We start from the raw sequence: 19,695 nt of genomic DNA, 5'->3' as shown, positions 1-19,695 counted from the left end.
TGCACACACACACACACACACACACACACACACACCTGAGGAACCAGCGGGTACACACACACACACACACACACCTGAGGAACCAGCGGGTACATGCACACACACACACACACACACACACACACACACACACACACACCTGAGGAACCAGCGGGTACATGCACACACACACACACACACACACACACACACACACCTGAGGAACCAGCGGGTACATGCACACACACACACACACACACACCTGAGGAACCAGGGGGTACATGCACACACACACACACACACACACACACACCTGAGGAACCAGGGGGTACGTGCACACACACACACACACACACACACACACACACCTGAGGAACCAGCGGGTACACACACACACACACACACACCTGAGGAACCAGCGGGTACACACACACACACACACACACACACACACACACACACACACACCTGAGGAACCAGGGGGTACGTGCACACCAGGGGCGTAGCCATTATTTCAAAAGTGAGGGGGACAGAATGTCAAGTGTAATACCATTTTTTTTCAAACTTTTGTTGACAGGTTAAGTGGCTTAATATGCTATTTATTTTTAAAGCAATAAAACAGAAAGAAAGAAATGCAGATGTTCAGTACTTTATATTGCACATGCAGGGTTTTTCCTGGCTTAAAACGAGGTGGAGGTGGTAAAATCTTGATCATGTATTTGAATTAGATAATAACATTTTTATTTTTCGTAGACCATCATATAGCCTACTGTGTTTCCCACAGTATTTTTGTAGGTGGATCTCGGTACTTCTAGGGGGGTCTGGGGGCATGCCCCCCCGGAAGAAAATTTTGTACATTTTAAAGATAAATTCATCAATCTGGTGCACTTTGAGTCCCCCGAATCCACTGTTAAAAATAAATAATCCACCCGTCAACCGCCCAAATATGATATTCTCTGATTTAGATATCTGATCATCGCATTACAATTATTCAAATTATCAGTTTTACTGTTAAGCATGATAATATGGTTAAATATCACACTGAAGTGGCTGATTTAGAAATAACATTTACTTAAAATAAAAGTTCTTCTTTTGGCAAAATAACATTTCCTTAATAGCCTAAAGTCTGTCTTACTAAACTAAAACTTTCCAATTGAAAACCTTCAAACGTCAAGCTTTTAAAAATACTTCAAACTTTCTAGTTAGACTTTTTCAAGAGAACTTAAAGTTTGTCTACAAACTTTTTTTTATCTAATTGTAAAGTGTTACCGAATTATGGTAAATATCATAGTCTACACATGTTACTGCCTGATTCAAGCAGATCGTGGCTGTTAATGCATGAACATACAAATTCAGCATTAACAATCACCATGTTTATTCTAATTTGAAGGGCTTTGATAACATATCTGTGAAAATAAAAGACATTACGAATAAAAAAGATTGAAAATAGTGCACGTTTGTGCGGGTATAGTGAATATTTTCAATTTACAACAAAACTTGTTAATTATTCAACAAGAGAAATAGGCAGAGTTATTCATCATTGTGCAACACAATTCGGATACCACATGACAACTTACTTACAGTGCTTGACTTTTTCGTGAAAAAGGAGTGAAGAGTTTTTTTTGCCGTTTTGAACTCTATGAAACTGATGGATTCGGCGCGGGTGCTGATTACCATGGAAGCGTGAAAGTCACGTCTGTAGATAGACTATCCTTGACTCTTTGGATTTTAAATCTCGATGTAGGGCAGGCTATACAAACCTGCGAAAACCTCAGCTTGTCATAGACACATTTGCCCTATGAAAAAGTGCGGGGGACGAATTTACATTTTATAAAAAGACGTGTCCCCCCGTCCCCCGCGTAATCTACGCCCATGGTGCACACACACACAGACACACACACACACACACACCTGAGGAACCAGCGGGTACATGCACACACACACACACACACACACACACACACACACACACACACACACACACACCTGAAGAACCAGCGGGTACATGCACACACACACACACACACACCTGAGGAACCAGCGGGTACATGCACACACACACACACACACACACCTGAGGAACCAGCGGGTACATGCACACACACACACACACACACCTGAAGAACCAGCGGGTACATACACACACACACACACACACACACACAGACACACACCTGAGGAACCAGCGGGTACATGCACACACACACACACACACACACACACCTGAAGAAGCAGCGGGTACACACACACACACACACACCTGAGGAACCAGCGGGTACACACACACACACACACACACACACCTGAGGAACCAGGGGGTACATGCACACACACACACACACACACACACCTGAGGAACCAGCGGGTACACACACACACACACACACACACCTGAGGAACCAGCGGGTACATGCACACACACACACACACACCTGAGGAACCAGCAGGTACATGCACACACAAGAGTTGTGTGTTGATCGTGTGTGTGTGTGTGTGTCTGCAGGAGTTGTGTGTTCAGGCACAAGAGCAGCAGAAGCGTTCAGTCACACAGAGATCCGCGCAGAACCGCCAACATCACGCCGCACAGCTGGTGAGTAATGCACTGTAACCATGGTAACCACATCCCACTGCATCGCCACACAAAGCATCCCATAATGAGTCACAGCAACAGTGCCGAGGATACTATGGGCTGACAGAGTTGCTATGGCAACCGTCCGGCTGTGGTCACGCTCGCTCATGTTCCCAGAATTCCCTGCACGCATGACTGTGGCATGTGGAGCATGAGTTATAGTGATGCATAGTGATGCGAGTGCAGTTAGTGATGCGAGTGCAGTTAGTGATGCGTGTGCTGTTAGTGATGCGAGTGCAGTTAGTGATGCGAGTGCAGTTAGTGATGCGTGTGCTGTTAGTGATGCGTGTGCAGTTAGTGATGCGAGTGCAGTTAGTGATGCGAGTGCAGTTAGTGATGCGTGTGCAGTTAGTGATGCGTGTGCAGTTAGTGATGCGAGTGCAGTTAGTGATGCGTGTGCAGTTAGTGATGCGTGTGCAGTTAGTGATGCGAGTGCAGTTAGTGATGCGAGTGCAGTTAGTGATGCGTGTGCAGTTAGTGATGCGAGTGCAGTTAGTGATGCGTGTGCAGTTAGTGATGCGTGTGCAGTTAGTGATGCGAGTGCAGTTAGTGATGCGTGTGCAGTTAGTGATGCGAGTGCAGTTAGTGATGCGAGTGCAGTTAGTGATGCGTGTGCAGTTAGTGATGCGTGTGCAGTTAGTGATGCGTGTGCAGTTAGTGATGCGAGTGCAGTTAGTGATGCGTGTGCAGTTAGTGATGCGTGTGCAGTTAGTGATGCGAGTGCAGTTAGTGATGCGAGTGCAGTTAGTGATGCGTGTGCAGTTAGTGATGCGTGTGCAGTTAGTGATGCGAGTGCAGTTAGTGATGCGAGTGCAGTTAGTGATGCGAGTGCAGTTAGTGATGCGAGTGCAGTTAGTGATGCGTGTGCTGTTAGTGATGCGTGTGCAGTTAGTGATGCGAGTGCAGTTAGTGATGCGTGTGCAGTTAGTGATGCGAGTGCAGTTAGTGATGCGTGTGCAGTTAGTGATGCGAGTGCAGTTAGTGATGCGTGTGCAGTTAGTGATGCGAGTGCAGTTAGTGATGCGTGTGCAGTTAGTGATGCGTGTGCAGTTAGTGATGCGTGTGCAGTTAGTGATGCGTGTGCAGTTAGTGATGCGTGTGCAGTTAGTGATGCGTGTGCAGTTAGTGATGCGTGTGCAGTTAGTGATGCGAGTGCAGTTAGTGATGCGAGTGCAGTTAGTGATGCGTGTGCAGTTAGTGATGCGAGTGCAGTTAGTGATGCGAGTGCAGTTAGTGATGCGTGTGCAGTTAGTGATGCAAGTGCAGTTAGTGATGCGTGTGCAGTTAGTGATGCGTGTGCAGTTAGTGATGCGTGTGCAGTTAGTGATGCGTGTGCAGTTAGTGATGCGAGTGCAGTTAGTGATGCGTGTGCAGTTAGTGATGCGTGTGCAGTTAGTGATGCGTGTGCAGTTAGTGATGCGAGTGCAGTTAGTGATGCGAGTGCAGTTAGTGATGCGTGTGCAGTTAGTGATGCGTGTGCAGTTAGTGATGCGTGTGCAGTTAGTGATGCGAGTGCAGTTAGTGATGCGAGTGCAGTTAGTGATGCGTGTGCAGTTAGTGATGCGAGTGCAGTTAGTGATGCGTGTGCAGTTAGTGATGCGTGTGCAGTTAGTGATGCGAGTGCAGTTAGTGATGCGAGTGCAGTTAGTGATGCGTGTGCAGTTAGTGATGCGAGTGCAGTTAGTGATGCGTGTGCAGTTAGTGATGCGTGTGCAGTTAGTGATGCGAGTGCAGTTAGTGATGCGTGTGCAGTTAGTGATGCGAGTGCAGTTAGTGATGCGAGTGCAGTTAGTGATGCGTGTGCAGTTAGTGATGCGTGTGCAGTTAGTGATGCGTGTGCAGTTAGTGATGCGAGTGCAGTTAGTGATGCGTGTGCAGTTAGTGATGCGTGTGCAGTTAGTGATGCGAGTGCAGTTAGTGATGCGAGTGCAGTTAGTGATGCGTGTGCAGTTAGTGATGCGTGTGCAGTTAGTGATGCGAGTGCAGTTAGTGATGCGAGTGCAGTTAGTGATGCGAGTGCAGTTAGTGATGCGAGTGCAGTTAGTGATGCGTGTGCTGTTAGTGATGCGTGTGCAGTTAGTGATGCGAGTGCAGTTAGTGATGCGTGTGCAGTTAGTGATGCGAGTGCAGTTAGTGATGCGTGTGCAGTTAGTGATGCGAGTGCAGTTAGTGATGCGTGTGCAGTTAGTGATGCGAGTGCAGTTAGTGATGCGTGTGCAGTTAGTGATGCGTGTGCAGTTAGTGATGCGTGTGCAGTTAGTGATGCGTGTGCAGTTAGTGATGCGTGTGCAGTTAGTGATGCGTGTGCAGTTAGTGATGCGAGTGCAGTTAGTGATGCGAGTGCAGTTAGTGATGCGTGTGCAGTTAGTGATGCGAGTGCAGTTAGTGATGCGAGTGCAGTTAGTGATGCGTGTGCAGTTAGTGATGCAAGTGCAGTTAGTGATGCGTGTGCAGTTAGTGATGCGTGTGCAGTTAGTGATGCGTGTGCAGTTAGTGATGCGTGTGCAGTTAGTGATGCGAGTGCAGTTAGTGATGCGTGTGCAGTTAGTGATGCGTGTGCAGTTAGTGATGCGTGTGCAGTTAGTGATGCGAGTGCAGTTAGTGATGCGAGTGCAGTTAGTGATGCGTGTGCAGTTAGTGATGCGTGTGCAGTTAGTGATGCGTGTGCAGTTAGTGATGCGAGTGCAGTTAGTGATGCGAGTGCAGTTAGTGATGCGTGTGCAGTTAGTGATGCGAGTGCAGTTAGTGATGCGTGTGCAGTTAGTGATGCGAGTGCAGTTAGTGATGCGAGTGCAGTTAGTGATGCGAGTGCAGTTAGTGATGCGAGTGCAGTTAGTGATGCGTGTGCAGTTAGTGATGCGAGTGCAGTTAGTGATGCGAGTGCAGTTAGTGATGCGTGTGCAGTTAGTGATGCGTGTGCAGTTAGTGATGCGAGTGCAGTTAGTGATGCGTGTGCAGTTAGTGATGCGAGTGCAGTTAGTGATGCGTGTGCAGTTAGTGATGCGAGTGCAGTTAGTGATGCGTGTGCAGTTAGTGATGCGTGTGCAGTTAGTGATGCGTGTGCAGTTAGTGATGCGTGTGCAGTTAGTGATGCGTGTGCAGTTAGTGATGCGTGTGCAGTTAGTGATGCGTGTGCAGTTAGTGATGCGAGTGCAGTTAGTGATGCGAGTGCAGTTAGTGATGCGTGTGCAGTTAGTGATGCGAGTGCAGTTAGTGATGCGAGTGCAGTTAGTGATGCGTGTGCAGTTAGTGATGCAAGTGCAGTTAGTGATGCGTGTGCAGTTAGTGATGCGTGTGCAGTTAGTGATGCGTGTGCAGTTAGTGATGCGTGTGCAGTTAGTGATGCGAGTGCAGTTAGTGATGCGTGTGCAGTTAGTGATGCGTGTGCAGTTAGTGATGCGTGTGCAGTTAGTGATGCGAGTGCAGTTAGTGATGCGAGTGCAGTTAGTGATGCGTGTGCAGTTAGTGATGCGTGTGCAGTTAGTGATGCGTGTGCAGTTAGTGATGCGAGTGCAGTTAGTGATGCGAGTGCAGTTAGTGATGCGTGTGCAGTTAGTGATGCGAGTGCAGTTAGTGATGCGTGTGCAGTTAGTGATGCGAGTGCAGTTAGTGATGCGAGTGCAGTTAGTGATGCGAGTGCAGTTAGTGATGCGAGTGCAGTTAGTGATGCGTGTGCAGTTAGTGATGCGAGTGCAGTTAGTGATGCGAGTGCAGTTAGTGATGCGTGTGCAGTTAGTGATGAGTGTGCAGTTAGTGATGAGTGTGCAGTTAGTGATGCGTGTGCAGTTAGTGATGCGTGTGCAGTTAGTGATGCGAGTGCAGTTAGTGATGCGTGTGCAGTTAGTGATGCGAGTGCAGTTAGTGATGCGTGTGCAGTTAGTGATGCGAGTGCAGTTAGTGATGCGAGTGCAGTTAGTGATGCGTGTGCAGTTAGTGATGCGAGTGCAGTTAGTGATGCGTGTGCAGTTAGTGATGCGTGTGCAGTTAGTGATGCGTGTGCAGTTAGTGATGCGTGTGCAGTTAGTGATGCGTGTGCAGTTAGTGATGCGTGTGCAGTTAGTGATGAGTGTGCAGTTAGTGATGCGTGTGCAGTTAGTGATGCGAGTGCAGTTAGTGATGCGTGTGCAGTTAGTGATGCGTGTGCAGTTAGTGATGCGAGTGCAGTTAGTGATGCGAGTGCAGTTAGTGATGCGTGTGCAGTTAGTGATGCGAGTGCAGTTAGTGATGCGAGTGCAGTTAGTGATGCGTGTGCAGTTAATGATGCGAGTGCAGTTAGTGATGTGTGTGCAGTTAGTGATGCGAGTGCAGTTAGTGATGCGTGTGCAGTTAGTGATGCGTGTGCAGTTAGTGATGCGTGTGCAGTTAGTGATGCGTGTGCAGTTAGTGATGCGAGTGCAGTTAGTGATGCGTGTGCAGTTAATGATGCGAGTGCAGTTAGTGATGCGTGTGCAGTTAGTGATGCGAGTGCAGTTAGTGAGGCGAGTGCAGTTAGTGATGCGTGTGCAGTTAGTGATGCGTGTGCAGTTAGTGATGCGAGTGCAGTTAGTGATGCGAGTGCAGTTAGTGATGCGAGTGCAGTTAGTGATGCGTGTGCAGTTAGTGATGCGAGTGCAGTTAGTGATGCGAGTGCAGTTAGTGATGCGTGTGCAGTTAGTGATGCGAGTGCAGTTAGTGATGCGTGTGCAGTTAGTGATGCGTGTGCAGTTAGTGATGCGTGTGCAGTTAGTGATGCGAGTGCAGTTAGTGATGCGAGTGCAGTTAGTGATGCGTGTGCAGTTAGTGATGCGTGTGCAGTTAGTGATGCGAGTGCAGTTAGTGATGCGAGTGCAGTTAGTGATGCGAGTGCAGTTAGTGATGCGTGTGCAGTTAGTGATGCGAGTGCAGTTAGTGATGCGTGTGCAGTTAGTGATGCGTGTGCAGTTAGTGATGCGAGTGCAGTTAGTGATGCGTGTGCAGTTAGTGATGCGAGTGCAGTTAGTGATGCGAGTGCAGTTAGTGATGCGTGTGCAGTTAGTGATGCGTGTGCAGTTAGTGATGAGTGTGCAGTTAGTGATGCGTGTGCAGTTAGTGATGCGTGTGCAGTTAGTGATGCGAGTGCAGTTAGTGATGCGTGTGCAGTTAGTGATGCGAGTGCAGTTAGTGATGCGTGTGCAGTTAGTGATGCGAGTGCAGTTAGTGATGCGAGTGCAGTTAGTGATGCGTGTGCAGTTAGTGATGCGAGTGCAGTTAGTGATGCGTGTGCAGTTAGTGATGCGAGTGCAGTTAGTGATGCGAGTGCAGTTAGTGATGCGAGTGCAGATAGTGATGCGTGTGCAGTTAGTGATGCGAGTGCAGTTAGTGATGCGAGTGCAGTTAGTGATGCGTGTGCAGTTAGTGATGCGTGTGCAGTTAGTGATGCGAGTGCAGTTAGTGATGCGTGTGCAGTTAGTGATGCGTGTGCAGTTAGTGATGCGAGTGCAGTTAGTGATGCGTGTGCAGTTAGTGATGCGAGTGCAGTTAGTGATGCGTGTGCAGTTAGTGATGCGAGTGCAGTTAGTGATGCGAGTGCAGTTAGTGATGCGTGTGCAGTTAGTGATGCGAGTGCAGTTAGTGATGCGTGTGCAGTTAGTGATGCGTGTGCAGTTAGTGATGCGTGTGCAGTTAGTGATGCGAGTGCAGTTAGTGATGCGTGTGCAGTTAGTGATGCGAGTGCAGTTAGTGATGCGAGTGCAGTTAGTGATGCGTGTGCAGTTAGTGATGCGAGTGCAGTTAGTGATGCGTGTGCAGTTAGTGATGCGAGTGCAGTTAGTGATGCGAGTGCAGTTAGTGATGCGAGTGCAGTTAGTGATGCGTGTGCAGTTAGTGATGCGTGTGCAGTTAGTGATGCGTGTGCAGTTAGTGATGCGTGTGCAGTTAGTGATGCGTGTGCAGTTAGTGATGCGTGTGCAGTTAGTGATGCGTGTGCAGTTAGTGATGCGTGTGCAGTTAGTGATGCGAGTGCAGTTAGTGATGCGTGTGCAGTTAGTGATGCGAGTGCAGTTAGTGATGCGTGTGCAGTTAGTGATGCGAGTGCAGTTAGTGATGCGAGTGCAGTTAGTGATGCGTGTGCAGTTAGTGATGCGAGTGCAGTTAGTGATGCGTGTGCAGTTAGTGATGCGTGTGCAGTTAGTGATGCGTGTGCAGTTAGTGATGCGTGTGCAGTTAGTGATGCGTGTGCAGTTAGTGATGCGTGTGCAGTTAGTGATGCGAGTGCAGTTAGTGATGCGTGTGCAGTTAGTGATGCGAGTGCAGTTAGTGATGCGAGTGCAGTTAGTGATGCGTGTGCAGTTAGTGATGCGTGTGCAGTTAGTGATGCGTGTGCAGTTAGTGATGCGTGTGCAGTTAGTGATGCGAGTGCAGTTAGTGATGCGAGTGCAGTTAGTGATGCGTGTGCAGTTAGTGATGCGTGTGCAGTTAGTGATGCGTGTGCAGTTAGTGATGCGAGTGCAGTTAGTGATGCGTGTGCAGTTAGTGATGCGTGTGCAGTTAGTGATGCGTGTGCAGTTAGTGATGCGTGTGCAGTTAGTGATGAGTGTGCAGTTAGTGATGCGTGTGCAGTTAGTGATGCGAGTGCAGTTAGTGATGCGTGTGCAGTTAGTGATGCGTGTGCAGTTAGTGATGCGAGTGCAGTTAGTGATGCGTGTGCAGTTAGTGATGCGAGTGCAGTTAGTGATGCGTGTGCAGTTAGTGATGCGAGTGCAGTTAGTGATGCGTGTGCAGTTAGTGATGCGTGTGCAGTTAGTGATGCGTGTGCAGTTAGTGATGCGTGTGCAGTTAGTGATGCGAGTGCAGTTAGTGATGCTTGTGCAGTTAATGATGCGAGTGCAGTTAGTGATGCGTGTGCAGTTAGTGATGCGAGTGCAGTTAGTGAGGCGAGTGCAGTTAGTGATGCGTGTGCAGTTAGTGATGCGTGTGCAGTTAGTGATGCGAGTGCAGTTAGTGATGCGAGTGCAGTTAGTGATGCGAGTGCAGTTAGTGATGCGTGTGCAGTTAGTGATGCGAGTGCAGTTAGTGATGCGAGTGCAGTTAGTGATGCGAGTGCAGTTAGTGATGCGAGTGCAGTTAGTGATGCGAGTGCAGTTAGTGATGCGAGTGCAGTTAGTGATGCGTGTGCAGTTAGTGATGCGAGTGCAGTTAGTGATGCGTGTGCAGTTAGTGATGCGTGTGCAGTTAGTGATGCGTGTGCAGTTAGTGATGCGAGTGCAGTTAGTGATGCGAGTGCAGTTAGTGATGCGTGTGCAGTTAGTGATGCGTGTGCAGTTAGTGATGCGAGTGCAGTTAGTGATGCGTGTGCAGTTAGTGATGCGTGTGCAGTTAGTGATGCGTGTGCAGTTAGTGATGCGAGTGCAGTTAGTGATGCGTGTGCAGTTAGTGATGCGAGTGCAGTTAGTGATGCGTGTGCAGTTAGTGATGCGAGTGCAGTTAGTGATGCGAGTGCAGTTAGTGATGCGTGTGCAGTTAGTGATGCGAGTGCAGTTAGTGATGCGAGTGCAGTTAGTGATGCGAGTGCAGTTAGTGATGCGTGTGCAGTTAGTGATGCGTGTGCAGTTAGTGATGCGTGTGCAGTTAGTGATGCGTGTGCAGTTAGTGATGCGTGTGCAGTTAGTGATGCGTGTGCAGTTAGTGATGCGTGTGCAGTTAGTGATGCGAGTGCAGTTAGTGATGCGTGTGCAGTTAGTGATGCGAGTGCAGTTAGTGATGCGTGTGCAGTTAGTGATGCGAGTGCAGTTAGTGATGCGAGTGCAGTTAGTGATGCGTGTGCAGTTAGTGATGCGAGTGCAGTTAGTGATGCGTGTGCAGTTAGTGATGCGTGTGCAGTTAGTGATGCGTGTGCAGTTAGTGATGCGTGTGCAGTTAGTGATGCGTGTGCAGTTAGTGATGCGTGTGCAGTTAGTGATGCGAGTGCAGTTAGTGATGCGTGTGCAGTTAGTGATGCGAGTGCAGTTAGTGATGCGAGTGCAGTTAGTGATGCGTGTGCAGTTAGTGATGCGTGTGCAGTTAGTGATGCGTGTGCAGTTAGTGATGCGTGTGCAGTTAGTGATGCGAGTGCAGTTAGTGATGCGAGTGCAGTTAGTGATGCGTGTGCAGTTAGTGATGCGTGTGCAGTTAGTGATGCGTGTGCAGTTAGTGATGCGAGTGCAGTTAGTGATGCGTGTGCAGTTAGTGATGCGTGTGCAGTTAGTGATGCGTGTGCAGTTAGTGATGCGTGTGCAGTTAGTGATGAGTGTGCAGTTAGTGATGCGTGTGCAGTTAGTGATGCGAGTGCAGTTAGTGATGCGTGTGCAGTTAGTGATGCGTGTGCAGTTAGTGATGCGAGTGCAGTTAGTGATGCGTGTGCAGTTAGTGATGCGAGTGCAGTTAGTGATGCGTGTGCAGTTAGTGATGCGAGTGCAGTTAGTGATGCGTGTGCAGTTAGTGATGCGAGTGCAGTTAGTGATGCGAGTGCAGTTAGTGATGCGAGTGCAGTTAGTGATGCGTGTGCAGTTAGTGATGCGTGTGCAGTTAGTGATGCGTGTGCAGTTAGTGATGCGAGTGCAGTTAGTGATGCGAGTGCAGTTAGTGATGCGTGTGCAGTTAGTGATGCGTGTGCAGTTAGTGATGCGAGTGCAGTTAGTGATGCGAGTGCAGTTAGTGATGCGAGTGCAGTTAGTGATGCGAGTGCAGTTAGTGATGCGAGTGCAGTTAGTGATGCGTGTGCAGTTAGTGATGCGAGTGCAGTTAGTGATGCGAGTGCAGTTAGTGATGCGTGTGCAGTTAGTGATGCGTGTGCAGTTAGTGATGCGAGTGCAGTTAGTGATGCGAGTGCAGTTAGTGATGCGAGTGCAGTTAGTGATGCGTGTGCAGTTAGTGATGCGAGTGCAGTTAGTGATGCGAGTGCAGTTAGTGATGCGAGTGCAGTTAGTGATGCGAGTGCAGTTAGTGATGCGTGTGCAGTTAGTGATGCGTGTGCAGTTAGTGATGCGAGTGCAGTTAGTGATGCGAGTGCAGTTAGTGATGCGTGTGCAGTTAGTGATGCGAGTGCAGTTAGTGATGCGAGTGCAGTTAGTGATGCGTGTGCAGTTAGTGATGCGTGTGCAGTTAGTGATGCGTGTGCAGTTAGTGATGAGTGTGCAGTTAGTGATGCGTGTGCAGTTAGTGATGCGTGTGCAGTTAGTGATGCGAGTGCAGTTAGTGATGCGAGTGCAGTTAGTGATGCGTGTGCAGTTAGTGATGCGAGTGCAGTTAGTGATGCGTGTGCAGTTAGTGATGCGTGTGCAGTTAGTGATGCGTGTGCAGTTAGTGATGCGAGTGCAGTTAGTGATGAGTGTGCAGTTAGTGATGCGAGTGCAGTTAGTGATGCGAATGCAGTTAGTGATGCGAGTGCAGTTAGTGATGCGTGTGCAGTTAGTGATGCGAGTGCAGTTAGTGATGCGTGTGCAGTTAGTGATGCGTGTGCTGTTAGTGATGCGTGTGCAGTTAGTTATGCGAGTGCAGTTAGTGATGCGTGTGCAGTTAGTGATGCGAGTGCAGTTAGTGATAATAATAATAATAATAAATTTTATTTATAAAGCACTTTTCATAAAAGAATCTCAAAGTGCTACAGAACCACAATAAAACAATCTAAAATCAGAACCAAAAAAAATACATAGAAAAAATATCAAAGCCTAAGGACCACTTAAGAAAGCCTGCCTGAACAAAACAGTTTTAAGCTCTTTTTTAAAATTGTCCACCGACTGGGGTTTTCGCAGATGTTCAGGGAGGGAGTTCCAGATGCGAGGGGCAGCACAGCAGAAAGCTCGGTCTCCCATGGTACATAGTCTTGAGCGTGGCTGATGGAGAAGGTTTGTATTTTGGGACCGGAGGTTACGGGTAGAAGAAAGAGGGGTAAGGAGATCTTTGAGGTATTGCGGGGCATTGTTATAGATGCAAAGATGGGTAATGAGGGCGATTTTGTATTGAATTCTTGAGGGTATGGGGAGCCAGTGGAGGTTCTGAAGAATGGGAGTGATGTGTTCGTATTTGCGTGCCTTCATCAGAGTTCGGGCAGCACAGTTCTGAATAAATTGGAGTTTTTGAAGGTGTTTACTTGATACACCAATAAGTAGGCTGTTACAGTAATCAAGCCTGATGCGTGTGCAGTTAGTGATGCGAGTGCAGTTAGGGATGCGAGTGCAGTTAGTGATGCGTGTGCAGTTAGTGATGCGTGTGCAGTTAGTGATGCGAGTGCAGTTAGTGATGCGAGTGCAGTTAGTGATGCGTGTGCAGTTAGTGATGCGTGTGCAGTTAGTGATGCGTGTGCAGTTAGTGATGCGTGTGCAGTTAGTGATGCGAGTGCAGTTAGTGATGCGAGTGCAGTTAGTGATGCGAGTGCAGTTTGTGATGCGAGTGCAGTTAGTGATGCGTGTGCAGTTAGTGATGGGAGTGCATTTAGTGATGCGTGTGCAGTTAGTGATGCGTGTGCAGTTAGTGGAGTGCAGTTAGTGATGCGAGTGCAGTAAGTGATGCGTGTGCAGTTAGTGATGCGAGTGCAGTTAGTGATGCGTGTGCAGTTAGTGATGCGAGTGCAGTTAGTGATGCGAGTGCAGTTAGTGATGCGAGTGCATTTAGTGATGCGTGTGCAGTTAGTGATGCGAGTGCAGTTAGTGATGCGAGTGCAGTTAGTGATGCGAGTGCAGTTAGTGATGCGTGTGCAGTTAGTGATGCGTGTGCAGTTAGTGATGCGAGTGCAGTTAGTGATGCGTGTGCAGTTAGTGATGCGAGTGCAGTTAGTGATGCGTGTGCAGTTAGTGATGCGAGTGCAGTTAGTGATGCGAGTGCATTTAGTGATGCGTGTGCAGTTAGTGATGCGAGTGCAGTTAGTGATGCGAGTGCAGTTAGTGATGCGTGTGCAGTTAGTGATGCGTGTGCAGTTAGTGATGCGAGTGCAGTTAGTGATGCGAGTGCAGTTAGTGATGCGTGTGCAGTTAGTGATGCGTGTGCAGTTAGTGATGCGTGTGCAGTTAGTGATGCGAGTGCAGTTAGTGATGCGTGTGCAGTTAGTGATGCGTGTGCAGTTAGTGATGCGTGTTCAGTTAGTGATGCGAGTGCAGTTAGTGATGCGTGTGCAGTTAGTGATGCGAGTGCAGTTAGTGATGCGAGTGCAGTTAGTGATGCGTGTGCAGTTAGTGATGCGTGTGCAGTTAGTGATGCGAGTGCAGTTAGTGATGCGAGTGCAGTTAGTGATGCGTGTGCAGTTAGTGATGCGTGTGCAGTTAGTGATGCGAGTGCAGTTAGTGATGCGTGTGCAGTTAGTGATGCGAGTGCAGTTAGTGATGCGTGTGCAGTTAGTGATGCGAGTGCAGTTAGTGATGCGTGTGCTGTTAGTGATGCGTGTGCTGTTAGTGATGCGTGTGCAGTTAGTGATGCGAGTGCAGTTAGTGGTGCGAGTGCAGTTAGTGATGCGTGTGCAGTTAGTGATGCGAGTGCAGTTAGTGATGCGAGTGCAGTTAGTGATGCGTGTGCAGTTAGTGATGCGAGTGCAGTTAGTGAGGCGTCTGCAGTTAGTGATGCGAGTGCAGTTAGTGATGCGTGTGCAGTTAGTGAGGTGTGTGCAGTTAGTGATGCGAGTGCAGTTAGTGATGCGTGTGCAGTTAGTGATGCGTGTGCAGTTAGTGATGCGAGTGCAGTTAGTGATGCATGTGCATTTAGTGATGCGAGTGCAGTTAGTGATGCGTGTGCAGTTAGTGATGCGAGTGCAGTTAGTGAGGCGTGTGCAGTTAGTGATGCGAGTTTAGTTAGTGAGGCGTGTGCAGTTAGTGATGCGTGTACAGTTAGTGATGCGAGTGCAGTTAGTGATGCGTGTGCAGTTAGTGATGCGAGTGCAGTTAGTGAGGCGAGTGCAGTTAGTGATGCGAGTGCAGTTAGTGAGGTGTGTGCAGTTAGTGATGCGAGTGCAGTTAGTGATGCGTGTGCAGTTAGTGATGCACACGTGTGCAGTTAGTGATGCGTGTGCAGTTAGTGATGCGAGTGCAGTTAGTGATGCGAGTGCAGTTAGTGATGCGAGTGCAGTTAGTGATGCGTGTGCTGTTAGTGATGCGTGTGCTGTTAGTGATGCGTGTGCTGTTAGTGATGCGTGTGCAGTTAGTGATGCGAGTGCAGTTAGTGATGCGTGTGCAGTTAGTGATGCGAGTGCAGTTAGTGATGCGTGTGCAGTTAGTGATGCGAGTGCAGTTAGTGATGCGTGTGCAGTTAGTGATGCGAGTGCTGTTAGTGATGCGTGTGCAGTTAGTGATGCGAGTGCAGTTAGTGATGCGAGTGCTGTTAGTGATGCGTGTGCAGTTAGTGATGCGAGTGCTGTTAGTGATGCGTGTGCAGTTAGTGATGCGAGTGCAGTTAGTGATGCGTGTGCAGTTAGTGATGCGTGTGCAGTTAGTGATGCGTGTGCAGTTAGTGATGCGAGTGCTGTTAGTGATGCGTGTGCAGTTAGTGATGCGAGTGCAGTTAGTGATGCGTGTGCAGTTAGTGATGCGAGTCCAGTTAGTGATGCGTGTGCAGTTAGTGATGCGTGTGCAGTTAGTGATGCGTGTGCAGTTAGTGATGCGAGTGCAGTTAGTGATGCGTGTGCAGTTAGTGATGCGAGTGCAGTTAGTGATGCGAGTGCAGTTAGTGCAGTTAGTGATGCGAGTGCAGTTAGTGATGCGTGTGCAGTTAGTGATGCGAGTGCAGTTAGTGATGCGTGTGCAGTTAGTGATGCGAGTGCAGTTAGTGATGCGAGTGCAGTTAGTGATGCGTGTGCAGTTAGTGATGCGTGTGCTGTTAGTGATGCGTGTGCAGTTAGTGATGCGTGTGCAGTTAGTGATGCGTGTGCAGTTAGTGATGCGAGTGCAGTTAGTGATGCGAGTGCAGTTAGTGATGCGTGTGCAGTTAGTGATGCGAGTGCAGTTAGTGATGCGAGTGCAGTTAGTGATGCGTGTGCAGTTAGTGATGCGAGTGCAGTTAGTGATGCGTGTGCAGTTAGTGATGCGTGTGCAGTTAGTGATGTGTGTGCAGTTAGTGATGCGTGTGCAGTTAGTGATGCGAGTGCAGTTAGTGATGCGTGTGCAGTTAGTGATGCGAGTGCAGTTAGTGATGCGTGTGCAGTTAGTGATGCGTGTGCAGTTAGTGATGCGTGTGCAGTTAGTGATGCGTGTGCAGTTAGTGATGCGTGTGCAGTTAGTGATGCGAGTGCAGACGTCACACGCAGAGTCTCATGACGAGACAGTCGAGCGTTGCGTGTTCTTCTTGTGTTTGTGTCTGGAGAACATGAGTGTGTGTGTGCAGAGCTTCAGTTCCTGAATGATGCAAACACAGAGTCTCTTCGGGCCACATCCCGAGCTCAGAGCCCCTTCTCGGACAGCAAGCCAAATACTCATACTTTTATGATTATTTGTAAGTGTGAACTTGTGAACTAATAAATTAACTTCTTAAGGGTAAAGGTGGATGATCGCATCATTTCCCAGAATGCTTCATTTTCCCAGAGCAGCCTGAGGCTCAGCTCCGTTCCCTGGGTCTGATGAAGCTTCCGTGTTGAATTCCTCTTCCTGTCATTCCAGTTCCTCATCCCGGGACATGGCCGATTCCAACTTACACTCACATTCCTCTTTTGTGCCTTACATTGTTTGTGCTGGCGTCTCTGAGCGTGTCTCGTGTGTGTGTGTGTGTGTGTGTGTGTGTGTGTGTGTGTTCAGAAGCGAGAGAAGAGGAGAGCTGAGGAAGAGCAGCAGAAGCAATGGCTGGAGAACGAGAGAGCAAAGACACTCAACAGAGTGCGCTGCTTCAGAGAGGTAATGCATCGCTGTGTGTGTGTGTGAGTGTGTTTAATTTTCAGCATGGCTTCAGTGTTTTGTGTTTCTTTGAGTTTAGAGACATCAGGGTCAGTATGTTTTACATACAGAGTCACATGACTCCAGCAGAGATGACTCCTCCCAGCCCCTGTCAATCATCAGCCTGGGACCTCAGAGCTCCACACCCCGTAGGAAGGGGCGGAGTCAGAAGCAGCGTGAAATCCCGGTGCAGATTCTGCTGCCCTCTGGATCTGGATCTTCATCAGCAAAACCAGACCAGACGCCTCCTCCTCCTCCTCCTCTTCTTTCTCCTCCTCTTCTTTCTCCTCCTCCTCTTCTTTCTCCTCCTCCTCCTCCTCTTCTTTCTCCTCCTCCTCTTCTTTCTCCTCCTCCTCCTCCTCCTCCTCCTCCTCTTCTTTCTCTTCCTCTTCTTCCTCCGCCTGCTCCACAAACCAGTGACAAGCTGCCGATGCGAAACACTCTTGAACAAAACTCAGGTGAGCGTCAGAGTCCACAAGCTAATGAAATACAATTCTTAACTGCTGTTTTCATGTTTTAGCTTAATAAGGAAACAATATAAAACAGTATACAAAAGGATAGTTTGTATGTTCAAAAAAACCTTGTTTTTATTGTTGTACTTAAAAATCACAGTAAATATCTTCTTAAAGTTAAAAGAACTCGCTGAGACGGTCAATAAACAAACATTTAGTAAAAGAGCTTGAGGTGCAAGAAATGATTCATAGCCAGACAAATTATACCATTTTTAAACTTTACTAGTGTAAAGTTTTGAAGTTATGTTTTTTTGATTTGTTGACAGGAGATTTTAGTCTTATGAACAAAATTAAAACATTCTTAAGAAAATATTTGAGATTACACTTCTTATGAATTTGACTGCAAGTCCTATTAGTGACCCAAAGTCAAGTCTAATATTTTACATTAAAAAAATGAAGGACTATTTTAGGACTTTCATGATTCCTTGTACTGTGAAATCATTTTCATGGGAATTAAGCATATTTACCCCCCACCGTAGTGAATTCTCATTCCCATCACCATCATGTGAAAGTATGATTTCATTCGCGTGTTGATCAATTTTTTTAATTTTTTTGTTTCAATGAAATGAATGTAGTATATTTTAGTTCGATAATGTTTTTTTTTTTTTTTTTTTTTTTTTTACATTTGGTATTGATTTTTTCAGTGACATATCAAAATCAAGAGGTAACAATTCGGGAATCAAAACAGTCAAGTAAAAAAAAAAACAAAAAAAAAAAAAAATTTAAATAAATTAACCCCCCCACCCCCCCCCCTCGATAATGTTTTTTATTTAATATTTGGGGGATTTTATGGTACTGAATTATATTTACGCTGTATTTATAATCCATTTATTCACTTTTTGAGTATAGACCTGAAAATTACATTTCCACCTTAAACTGGTAAATCTTGAACGCTTTAGAGCGACAGACTGAAGTTTGGTCTCTTCTCAGAGACGACACTCGGCAGATTATTGCTGAAGTGAAAACAGTTTTAAAAAGTGAACTTAAAAAAAGTTACAGAATTTTACATGTATTGTTATGAAAAATGTACTATTTTAAATATACTATTTTAAATATGAAATATATATTTTCAAAAACATGTTTTACTCAAAAATTGTGAGACAATAAAAGCTATAAATCTAAACTAGTTCTGTTCAAAATTTGAGCCTGATATCTAAAAATAGTTGATCTTTCAGTGAGCTGCCAAAAGTACCAAACGCTTCCACTAGAGGAAACTCGTCTCCCATTCATTTCCAATGCGCTCATTTTTTAAGTGTGACTATTTTTTTCAGGACCATTTAACCTTTTCGAATCATGTCCATTATTTTTTTTGTGTTCAGACAGCAAGTGCCAAAACCTTTACCAAGTTTCGTACCATTCCGATGAAGAAAAAAATTCGACAAAAAACAAATGTAAAATTTTCCGGTCAAAAATGACCGAAGAGCACCAGAGGTTGGGCATTGTGTCATGTTATAAACACAGCACGTGTTCTGTATTTATATAGACTCTGAGGAGAAATATGACTGTCTCTCAGTGAGTGAAGTGTGTTTGTGATGCAGGGTCGATGGACGAGCTCCTAGCATCTCTTCAGCGCGGACAGAAACACCTGAGGAAGGTCGAGGTCGAGGTCAAGGTCGAGAGTGGTGATGTCAGAGACAGCCTCCTGTCAGCCATCCGTCAGGGCGTGGCCTTGAAGAAAGCCCCGCCCTCTCGAGCACCGCCCCTCAGCTCAGACTCAGAGTTAGAGCGCAGCATCAAAGCTGCCATGCTGAGGATGAAGAAGGTCTCGAACGACTCTGACGATGAAGAGCGCTCGGACTCGCCGTCTGGAGACTGGGAGAGTTAAACAGCCTGAAGTCTGTGATTCTCCCCGAACGCTGCCGGAAACACGTGTGCCGTTTCAGCCAGGATTACTAGTTGTGATGCTAACTTCCTTCGCCAATGTGATGCTACATTCAGATCTCTTTGGGATTTCGCACTGAAATGTCTTGTCATTATGTAAGAATACAGTTAATTGCACTGAACATTTGTGTCAATAACATTCGTGGCTCTGAACGGGTCCATTAAAGTGCCTGATCAGGACTGGAGTGTGTGTGTGTGTGTGTGTGTGTGTGTGTGTGAATCACCTTCACCCGTCACTCCATAATAAAGGAGTGATGTACTTTCTGATTTGGTCACAGAGTTTAAAATTTTTAGTGAAACTGGGAGTTAAGTTTGCTTTCACATCATTGCTTCAATTTCAAAATGCCAAGATATTATAAATTAGATTCTCAGCCTTAATTTGTTTCAGACGTACAGTTATTCACAGGCCTTACTGGATATTAATATGTACTTTCAGGAGTTTCCTCTAGCTAGACGTCTTAAACTGCTCAATCTGAAGCCAGACCAACTTGTGTTCACTGGTCTCACACTGCAGGGTCCAGTTTCATCTGGATCAGAATAATCTAGATTTGGAAATCCCATGTTTTGTTATCCAGGATCAGGCTATCTATTTTTCAAATCTCTTTCAATTTCCTCTAAACTAACAGATGCCTATGGAAGCACTTAGGAGACATGGAGATGGAAAAAATATGAAATTGAAGAAAAAATATATTTTATTGATTTTGTGTTCTCTCGCAAAAGTTTTGCGTTTTCCCCCAAGAAACTTTGCTTTCATTTGATAGAACTCAAACGTTTTGAGAGTGGAAAGCAATAAAATTCATTTTTCCTCCCATCACCATGTCCCTTTAGGGTTGCCGTAGCTCCTCAGGTGACCCTC

At 46.9% G+C, this 19,695-nt stretch overlaps 1 protein-coding gene across 2 annotated transcripts in view; it reads left to right on the top strand.

Annotated features, from left to right (window-relative positions):
• The window catches only part of LOC130088799 (WASP homolog-associated protein with actin, membranes and microtubules), a 33,448-nt gene extending 14,429 nt beyond the window's left edge, over positions 1-19,019 (top strand). The window contains exons 7-11 of one of the 2 annotated variants that reach the window (XM_056255783.1): positions 2,483-2,569; positions 16,312-16,407; positions 16,487-16,724; positions 16,758-16,904; positions 18,497-19,019. In XM_056255783.1, coding sequence (XP_056111758.1) covers positions 2,483-2,569; positions 16,312-16,407; positions 16,487-16,724; positions 16,758-16,904; positions 18,497-18,783 — 855 coding nt within the window. In that variant the 3' untranslated portion in view covers positions 18,784-19,019. Of the gene's footprint in view, positions 1-2,482; positions 2,570-16,311; positions 16,408-16,486; positions 16,905-18,496 lie in introns of both variants that reach the window. The other variant, XM_056255781.1, reaches the window with a different exon arrangement.
• The last annotated feature ends 676 nt before the right edge of the window (positions 19,020-19,695 follow it).

Source organism: Rhinichthys klamathensis, unplaced genomic scaffold, assembly GCF_029890125.1.
Source record: "Rhinichthys klamathensis goyatoka isolate OS25496 unplaced genomic scaffold, OSU_Roscu_1.1 h1tg000122l_1, whole genome shotgun sequence".
Classification (NCBI taxonomy): Eukaryota; Metazoa; Chordata; class Actinopteri; order Cypriniformes; family Leuciscidae; genus Rhinichthys; species Rhinichthys klamathensis.
The sequence above is the reverse complement of the archived record's forward strand: the minus strand, read 5'-3'. Positions and strand labels throughout refer to the sequence as shown.